The sequence below is a fragment of the Spinacia oleracea genome, chromosome 5 (genome assembly GCF_020520425.1).
Source record: "Spinacia oleracea cultivar Varoflay chromosome 5, BTI_SOV_V1, whole genome shotgun sequence".
Lineage (NCBI taxonomy): Eukaryota > Viridiplantae > Streptophyta > Magnoliopsida > Caryophyllales > Amaranthaceae > Spinacia > Spinacia oleracea.
The window spans coordinates 121,249,540-121,260,132 of NC_079491.1; the positions used below are offsets into that span (position 1 = coordinate 121,249,540).

Sequence of the window (10,593 nt, forward strand, 5' to 3'; positions counted from 1 at the left end):
CAACCTTACGAATTAATCATTTTAACAACTAGACTAACTGTAGAGCCTAAGATAACAAAGGCTCCCTATCTCCCTTACTTGAAATCAAAATTGAACTAAGCCGAAATTGACTCTCAACCAATCTAATTAACACAAATATGATCGCAACTTGTATGAATAAGAATTGGAAGCATTAATAATTAGGAGATCTCATTAGTCCTAACTAATCTAATCACATAAATGACAAAATATTTAGATTGATTTTGCTCTCTAATTTAAGCCAAACCATAACCGCAGACTCGACCTAAATTAGGGACTACTTCACTATTACTATACGATTTAAACTAAGCCAAATTGTATAGATAGCAATAATTCACAACCCAACACTTGAAGGATAACAATCAACGTCAAATTGCAAAATTAATAATCAAGAACAAGCAAAATTCAAATAATTATTAAATTGAAAAATATCATAACCATAAATCAATAATAATACCAATATTTCAATCAAAGTATCTCAACAAATTAACAAAGTACTTCAAATAAGTAGTAATATGAACAATTGGGTAAGAAGAAGACTTATTAAGTATACTCCCAAGAACATCCGAAAGAACCTAGGCTTCAACCTTGCGATCCACCGTCGACCTTGTTCAACCTTGGAATTGAGACTAAGCTTCCCTCCAATGGCTATCTTCTCTTCACTAATTTCCCAATTACGACTCACTCGAATTTCCTTGCTCTCTGTGTGATTTTCGGATCCCCTTTTTTTGTGGGTTTGAGCAGCAATTTATATATGATAAACCCTACCTTTTTTTTGCCATAGATATCGGAACTGCCTTCCTACGAATATGGGGGAAAAGCAGGGTTTCCTTCCCAATTTTTAGAGAATTATCTGGGAGGGTATATTTGATCTAGCGTGATAAAGAAGCGGCAGCAACGTAGCTCTTGTTTGGCCGAATATGATGCGGTGGTGAGCGTAATGGGCTTTTGGAGTTCATTGCTTCAAAGACATTAGCATTACTTTCCCATATATGCTCACGTGTAACCCAACAAATCAAAGCATGATTTGTTTTCTCTATTCTTTAACTCCTTTATACTTTTGTAATTGTTTTTATTTGTCAAGTGTAAATCCAGCAGGCTTTGGCTCCTTCTCAAGCAATTACCACCTGTAGCAAAATCGAGTACTATTTAAGCTAATCTTATAATAAAATATAAAATTAAGAAAAATATACTTATAATTATTAAAAGTAACTTAAAGAACCAAAATAATAAATAAAGGATGACTACATAGCTAAAATAAGGGGATAAATATATGGTAGATAATGCACTAATCAAATTCCCCCACACTTAGCGTTTGATCGTCCTCGATCAAAATAAACAACACTAAGGTGCACTATGCGAATAAAGAAATAAAACCCAGTTATTTTGGACAATCCAAACCAATGAGGAAAGTGAATATTTTTATGAAATCCAAAATACATTTTATATCACTACCAACAAGCATGGATCATTGAACAATACGAAACAAGAATTTAGCACCCTAGTTGACCAACCAATCTTACCGCTTCTTTTCCCCTAAGTTTGAATCTTCCCTCATAGATGCGCAACCGTATTAGCTCAGGCCTCACTTAATTTGATGACCCTCGTCACGACTTGCACAAAATCTTACCCTCCACCGTTAAGGGACCAAAAGTGTAATTAGGAGATCAAACATGACTTTTATATGGTTGTAATGGGGCTTAGGTTAGGGTGGTCTTTCCAGCCTTCATTATAAGTCTGTGAGTAAGGATCATATTTTCTTTGACCAGAATAACCACCTATAGCATTCACATTTTCAGACTGCAATTCAGGACATTTATCAGTAGGATGAGACTCATTACAACAAATTCCACACACTCTAGCTTTAGACTCATTACTAGCAACAATTTTAGACACAAGAGTAGTTAAAGTAGCAATTTGTTGAGCATTTTCTTGTAATTGATTCTGAATACCACTTAAATCAACTCCATTTACTCTTTTAACATCATTTCTAGAACCATGTTGTTGGGTGTTTTGAGCCATATTAGAAATTAAAGCCCTAGGTGTTTTATCCACTAATGCCCCCCCACTCAAAGCATCTATCATACCCCTATCAGTAGGCAATAGGCCTTCATAAAAGTATTGAATTAGTAGTTGGTCACTAATCTGATGTTGGGGACATGAGGAACACAATCTCTTAAAACGTTCCCAATACTCATACAAGGACTCATTATCATTTTTCCTAATGCCACATATCTCCTTCCTGATGGATCCAATTAGACTTGCTGGAAAGTACTTTCCTAGAAAAGTTGATGCCATAACATTCCAAGTCGTAATTGATCCAGCAGGAAGATCATACAACCAATCTTTAGCCACATCTTGCAAAGAAAAAGGAAAAGCACGCAATCTAATATGATCCTGTTCAACTCCTTCAAGATTCATAGAAGAACAAACAACCTTAAACTCTTTTAAATGTCGACGAGGATTCTCACCTGACTTCCCATAATATTTGGGAAGAAGATTAAGGAAACCTGAATTCAGCTTGAGGGGTTTGTCCAGCTCCGGAAACACAATGCAGAGAGGATCATCTCCCGTATTTGGGGCTGCCATCTCCTTCAAGGTTCTTTCACCCATTTCCTCTCCTTTTAGACTATCTTCTGTTGATTCAACTTCCTCTGGTTTCAATTCTTCTGGTTGATCGGTTTGAAAAGAATAGAATGATCTCTCTTGATCTAAATACTGCCTGATTCGCTTGAGTTTAGAATTAGGTGTGTCACCGCTCATGTACCTGAAAAGTAATTATTAGTTAATTAGGGACATGATGAACAACTTAGTGCATAACTAATGATCTTATACTATTAGACATAAGTTTAAGCTCAAGAGAGTCTGCTGTTATGAAAACACTAACAAATTCTAGATTTCAACAAGTATATGGCAATATATATTTCAGAATTCACTAGAAGTCCAAATTAAATAACTGACCAGAACACAAATTAGCAAGCCAGACCAATTATCAGTTGTGGGGCATATCAAATTATTCCTAGCCAAACTTAATAGAAGAATCGGTTATGGGCTACAGAACATAAACTGAATACAAAGAGGATTTAAAACAAATAGCTTAACAGATCAAACTTTCACAATCTTAATTATGGGGTAGTAAGTTGTAAAAATGCATTATACTTCAACACAATGTCATGGACAATCTTAACAGTTCAGGTCACTTAAATGAGAACATCAACAAAAATCAGTTGCTGCATTTAATTAATCTGGAAGAATGAAAATGTAAGCAGCATGTTCAATTCCTAAGATAAGATTTTCTATTCAGAACTGAATTCTTGAATGGCATGATTTCTCAAAATGAACATCAGAATTGATTCACCTAATAATGATTAATTTTAAAGCATAAAAGAATCATGAATTCATTTCAAGCCACTACAATCAGTTAGAAAGAGAAACAAAGTAACCAACACCATGAAACACTATACATTTCCATAATATTTAATGAGCATCATACTTTTATCTACTATACAACTACTGCAAAATAGGATTCATTAGAATGAATTCAGAAAACAGTGCTGACCAATTACACAATATCAATCATGTTGTGCATTTGTTAAACAAGTTCATGTTTTACAATTTTAGATTAAGTTTCAGCTTCTTTTAGAAAGTCAAAATAAACTTGGGCGTGAATTATTTCAACGCCCATGCCTGGGCGCCAAAAATGAGCCCAAAGAGGACCTGACTTCTACAGGGTCCTGCCGTATCCATTCGACTCAAAACTTGCCGATTTCTTTACAGAAAGTCGCACCTCACGGCTTTGTTAACGTTTACCGTATTAAATTAAAAACCTATCTTAGACCTTAAAAAAATATATATATTAACAAGTAGTAAAAGGGTAAGAAAGGGTCGATCCCACAGGGAGACTTTTAACTTCCTAAACTCAAAATTTAAAACTAAAAAGAAGTATTATACATATACAATACATACACAATATTTACGCTCGCTATTTACGTATTTACATACGATTATGGGGGGTTTATGAAATTGTTATTTGTTAATATTAAAACTAATATTAAACTACTATTTACAAGTGACAACCAACTTGACCGAATCTATTTATAACTCTACTAAAATTAAACTATTGATAATATTAATCAATCAACCTTACGAAATTTATCATTTTAACAACTAGACTAACTGTAGAGCCTAAGATAACAAAGGCTCCCTATCTCCCTTACTTGAAATCAAAATTGAACTAAGCCGAAATTGACTCTCAACCAATCTAATTAACACAAATATGATCGCAACTTGTATGAATAAGAATTGGAAGCATTAATAATTAGGAGATCTCATTAGTCCTAACTAATCTAATCACATAAATGACAGAATATTTAGATTGATTTTGCTCTCTAATTTAAGCCAAACCATAATCGCAGACTCGACCTAAATTAGGGACTACTTCACTATTACTATACGATTTAAACTAAGCCAAATTGTATAGATAGCAATAATTCACAACCCAACACTTGAAGGATAACAATCAACGTCAAATTGCAAAATTAATAATCAAGAACAAGCAAAATTCAAATAATCATTAAATTGAAAAATATCATAACCATAAATCAATAATAATACCAATATTTCAATAAAAGTATCTCAACAAATTAACAAAGTACTTCAAATAAGTAGTAATATGAACAATTGGGTAAGAAGAAGACTTATTAAGTATACTCCCAAGAACATCCGAAAGAACCTAGGCTTCAACCTTGCAATCCACCGTCGACCTTGTTCAACCTTGGAATTGAGACTAAGCTTCCCTCCAATGGCTATCTTCTCTTCACTAATTGCCCAATTACGACTCACTCGAATTTCCTTGCTCTCTGTGTGATTTTCGGATCCCCGTTTTTTTGTGGGTTTGAGCAGCAATTTATATATGATAAATTCCATAGATATCGGAACTGCCTTCCTACGAATATGGGGGAAAAGCAGGGTTTCCTTCCCAATTTTTAGAGAATTATCTGGGAGGGTATCTTTGATCTAGCGTGATAAAGAAGCGGCAGCAACGTAGCTCTTGTTTGGCCGAATATGATGCGGTGGTGAGCGTAATGGGCTTTTGGAGTTCATTGCTTCAAAGACATTAGCATTACTTTCCCATATATGCTCACGTGTAACCCAACAAATCAAAGCATGATTTGTTTTCTCTATTCTTTAACTCCTTTATACTTTTGTAATTGTTTTTATTTGTCAAGTGTAAATCCAGCAGGCTTTGGCTCCTTCTCAAGCAATTACCACCTGTAGCAAAATCGAGTACTATTTAAGCTAATCTTATAACAAAATATAAAATTAAGAAAAATATACTTATAATTATTAAAAGTAACTTAAAGAACCAAAATAATAAATAAAGGATGACTACATAGCTTAAATAAGGGGATAAATATATGGTAGATAATGCACTTATCACACACCACTACAAAGATCGCTCGCACTTACGAGCACGATCCCAAACACGATCAAGGACATTACAAAATGCGTATCCCCAAGGAACCTCTTTGATAAGAAATGACCGTCAAGCACGAATGCTTGGGGGCTCGAAAGAAAATATGTATTTCAAAAGAGAGTATGCAAGGTTAAAAACAATATTCCCAGACTACGCTGTACGAAGTCCCGTGTTTGGATAATCTCAAAAGATAAAACCGGATTACGACCTCAAGACAAAGGTCGCCGTTGATACTTATACATAGTCCCCTAATCAAGGACCCGAGTAGTGGAAAAATTGGGCCGTAAAGACTTGCTCAAAACCATGAAAGATGATGACCACGAGACAATGGTCCGTCTAAGCACGTTGTCAACCCACATTCAGGTTGCAACTAAATCCGAGCATCCCTGGAAAGAATTCGCTCTTACAAGAATGAATAAAAAGAAATTCTCAAAAGAAATCCCAAGAACAAAGGAAATAGGGACTTGCCCACCTCAATCGGGCAAAGATCGCGCCACGAACCGCGCGGGTCCCAAATCGAAAAGACGAATTCAGGTTCGCTAACCTCCAGCGAGCGGGGCGTCCACCCTTAGCGGACAGGGCTCGCCCACCTTCAGCGGGCGATGTCTGCGTCACTAACCACGCAGGTCCTCAGTTTTCGAAAATGAAATCTTCAAAAACAAAAAACAGGCTCGCCATCTTCAGCCGGCGGGGTCTACGTCACAAACCGCATAGGTCCTTATTTTCAAAACATCAAAACAGATTCGTCCACTTCTATCGGACGGGGCGTCCACCCTCAGCGGACAGGCTCGCCATCTTCAGCCGGCGGGGTCTACGTCACAAACCGCGTAGGTCCTTATTTTCAAAAAACTTCAAAACAGATTCGTCCACTTCTATCGGACAGGGCGTCCACCCTCAGCGGACAGGCTCGCCCACCTTCAGCGGGCGGGGTCTGCGCCACTAACCGCGCAGGTCCTTAGTCGCTGCAGCGATAACTTTTTCTGGTTTTCCTTTTCCAAAAATCAAAGGATTGGTTTTCCGTTTTCCCAAAAAAAAAAAAGCGATGTGCTGGATTTTCCTTCGTTTTACGTCCTATAAAAACAAGGGGGTTTTCTCGTTTAGCTAACATTAAAAATGAGAATCTTTTAAAACGTTTTACCTCGTGATTGGGCTTGGCCAGGCCTAGTTACACTTTATAGCTTTGATTTCGAAAACATCTTTAGATACTTCCAATGACGTGAGGGAGTTTCTATACTATCGATTAAACAGATTCCAATGACACGTGGGGAATGTGTTAACACTTCAAGTGATGACCCTTAAGTCAAATGTTATCACCCGGGGGCTCGTGAGACCCTCGCAAAACAGGTCACATACACCATAGCTTGTATGACGCACTCCGTCTAGTACTTGACCATTGTCTCATCTCGAGAATCAGTCAAAGTGGGGGCTAACTGTAGACACATACTTTTGTCCCCATTCCCGAAAGGGGAGGTTTGATGATGAGAACACAAATCTCCACTTGGCAACGCATCTACTATAAAATAACGAATCTCAATCACCCTTTTCATTTCAGCCAAAACTGCTATTCATAGAAACCTGCTAAGAATAGTAACTGCCGTAAAAGGTAGTTGTTAAAAGTGGCAAAGTCATAAAAGCTAGAAACCTGTCAGAATTAGGTGTTGCATTCCAACATAAATCCTAAAAGAGATAGAATTTGAAAAAGGAATTCTATTCCTTGTATAACTCGAAGGTAAGAGTTACGTATTAATTAAAATCCTAACGAACCTAGAGTTTGTAACGGGCCCAGACGCATTCCGTCATAAAGTTAATACGCACTAAAAGACTCGGATAAATCTCAAAAGCTCCGTATTCTAAGAGTCCAAATCTGACAAAGAACTCGGCCCAGATCACATTTTCAACGCCCAGCCCTGGGCGCCGAAATCTTTGGCGCCCAGCCCTGGGCGCTGAAAATGCCTGGGGCCGTTTTATTTCCGGATTCTTTTCGGATTCGTATTCTAAAAATCTATCTTTCCACAAACTCTTTTCCTATAAATACAGCCTCAAAACCGATGTGAAAGGAACACACAACACACAATTCCATAACCTGAGTATTTAATCTAGCCTTAAGCCTAGCCTCACGCTGCGAAATTGATCCGGCGTTCTGTCGCAATCGACCCAAAAGTCGAACAGAACGCATCCTGCCCCTTGTAGCTGATGAATTAAGCCTAAATACTGGAACATTGCTTGGAAACCCGAGATTCGTTAAATAAAAGGAGAAATAGCAAAGCCAAGTGGTTAGTTTTCTGAGAACCGTAACGCACCTCTCAAGGTTGCGTTGTAATGTGTCCCTCATATGATTTAATCGCTTTCATCACCCTTTTATAAAATTGTCAAACTATTAACTTGATTGATCTATCACGCCTAATAAGATAATACCTTGGACAATTGAATTATCATGCTAGGTACCTTAAATCAATCTAAATAAGATAATCACGATCGATTTAGTGTTATGTGTTGCATATTGCTAAAATCAATTAAGAATAATTTAATAGTTTAACGCATGTCCCTTCAATTATTTACGCTGAGCTAGTAAGGATAACCTGCCTCTGGAGTTATCGATGAGCACTCCTCTCGGTAGTTACAGTCCCCCGAACTCTCAATCTCTGCCCTGCGGGTGTACGTTGAGCGATAACCACACCAGGGATCACAAGGGAACCTATGGCCGTCGTGGTCGAACATAATTGCACTCCCTTTATGTCACGATAACCGGATTTTGTCAGTTTTTCTCATTGTCGTTAAAAACTGAATGGCGATTCCTATATTACTAGTCGATTGGTTGTAAACTCACAGGAAATCCAACTACACTTGATCTGACAACGTCACGCCCACGAGGGACGAGGTCACGCATTAGCCTCGTGCTTTTTTGACCCCCTCACAACCTCGCAAAAACAGTACAAAGCAAGCTTGCATACAAAAGTAACACCTACAACAGGGGCACACGCCTCAAGCCCAAGAGGTCCACGCCGTAGAAGAAACCCCAACCCGAAGGAGCCCTAGAAGGTGGACCCGAGATCAAAAGTTTGCCCCACTCGGGTCGACTCTGGTACAAGCCTTCCAAAGACTAACCAATCAAGGAAAGCTAAGGCCCATAGGCCCCACACCCGAACCTTCATTCAAAAATAAATATTGGGTCGAGGGCACCTATTGCAAATTCCATCAGGGAAATGGGCACGATACTGAAAACTGTTGGAATCTAAAAAACACGATCCAGGATATGATAGAGGATGAAGTAATACCTCTCCCTAACGTTGGCAAAACCAACAACAACAAGAGCCCACCCGGTTCTTGTCACATCTCTCTTGATCAACCAGAAAATAAAAACTTTGACCCTACGGTGTATATTATGCCTCAAGGTGCACCACTCGCCACGGTCCCTATGGATCAAATCGAGAGAGAAGTGTGAGGTGTATGGGATGATGATGCTGAAGATGTCTACCTGTCTCAGGTATCGGGCCAGGACCTCTTTACTGAAACTTGGCCCGGGCATGCTCCCATTAACACCACCCCTCAAGAGTCCGAAGTTGACAATCTCACTCGGTCCGGAAGGGTATACCAACAGGATATTCTCCCACCTCCCGGGGACGACATCCCAGTCAGACAGACTCCTGAAAACATACGGCATGCCACCGTCGCAGAAGTCATCGAAAATCCTCTCTTGAAGCAACTAAAAAGAACTAAAGCAGAGATTACCATCTGGGATCTCATGTGCACTTCAAAGGAACATCGTGAAAAACATATTCGCTCACTTGACCTCATCTCTGTCCCTATGGATATCACACCTGACTCGTTGGTTAACCACGTCACGAGAGATGTTGAGGAAAAAGCAATAGTTTTTACTGACAAAGACTTACCTAAAGAAGGAGGCGCCCACAACAAGGCCCTCTATCTAGTGGTTGGATGCGAAGGACAAAACATCCCCCTAGCACTCGTAGATAACGGTTCAGCGGTAAATGTTTGCCCATTGCGAACCGCCCATTGCTTGGGGCTAGGAAGCGTTGACTTCCAAACCTCCACGCAAGGGGTACGAGCTTATGATAACTCTCGAAGGCCTGTGTTGGGAAAAATCAACCTCACAATACAAACCGGGCCCGTCTATGCTGGAAACTACCCCATCTTTACACTCGAATTTGTCACAAAATTCATTGACAGCTAAGGGATAGATTGGAAGTCTTGCATGTGTATCAAAAAGGCTTACCCATTGTTGGTGGTCGAGAATTCCAACGAGCTGTTCCAATTTTTCCGATTTGCACCACACATAGTTGATCGCAAACCCACCAGTGAGACCCTTAGCCAGTTCCTCTAGCTTCTCTGTTTCCCCCTGAGTTTCAGCTTCCTGTTCCTCGGGCTTGTCGATTTTTTGTCTTTTGGTTCTTGAAGAAGATCGACGGCCAGGTGGAGGAGTGGGACTTTGGGTTTCCATTGGTTGGTCGGTCCACTCGCCGTAGGTGAGAGCGAGTACAGGGGGTGGTTGAATTTGTAGTGGTGATGGTGATTTGATTGGTGATTGAGCGGGTGAGGTTTCCATCTGAATCGGAGAGATAGGGTTTCGTTTTCTTTTGAGTTGGGGAAGTTTGATGGTGTGATTTGAGGTTCTCATGGTTGTAGGCGTTTTATAGGTGTAGGGAATTTATGAGGTTAAGGGGGGAAAACCGTGTGGGAGGTGAAGGAATTGAAAAAGGGGGATGAATGGAAGGTGAAGAGTTTCTTTTATATTACTGATTTATTTTGGAACGAAAAAATAGGATTTGTTTTTGAAAAAAATTTAAAAACGTAACAACTTTTGATTTTTGTTTTTAAAAAAATTAATAAAAATTGCTTGATTAATTTTCTAATATTTACTGATTTATTAGGGAGGTGCTTACCTGGCTTAAATGTTGAGTGAGTCGATATTTTACGATGGTAAGCTTCAACTGTGTTTGCACACGAAAATTGTGTTTGAAATAATCAGTATCATGCACCATTGTTGTTGTCTTTGTTTTCAGAGGAACTTCACTTTTGCAGTTATCTTATTTTGATCATCCCGAGTCCCATCCTCATTTTCTCATGTTTCTCCCTGTTTA

General features: G+C 38.9%; 1 protein-coding gene across 4 annotated transcripts; it reads right to left on the reverse strand.

The window, feature by feature from the left end:
• Window positions 1-431: 431 nt before the first annotated feature.
• On the reverse strand, window positions 432-5,345 carry LOC110795405 (uncharacterized). Of its 4 annotated transcripts, XR_008921295.1 has the most exons (3): window positions 4,763-5,345; window positions 1,542-2,785; window positions 432-1,145 (listed from the first exon to the last, which is right to left on the reverse strand). XR_008921295.1 is itself a non-coding variant. In XM_056828871.1 (2 exons), exons 1-2 carry the CDS (start codon window positions 4,942-4,944, stop codon window positions 1,699-1,701), a joined length of 1,269 nt encoding a protein of 422 aa, XP_056684849.1. In that variant the 5' UTR covers window positions 4,945-5,345; the 3' UTR covers window positions 432-1,698. The 4 variants fall into 4 exon arrangements, 3 of the variants coding, with proteins under 3 accessions (XP_056684849.1, XP_056684851.1, XP_056684850.1); XM_056828871.1 differs by having other exon boundaries at window positions 432-2,785; XM_056828873.1 differs by having other exon boundaries at window positions 432-2,785; window positions 4,729-5,345.
• Between the last annotated feature and the right edge of the window lie 5,248 nt (window positions 5,346-10,593).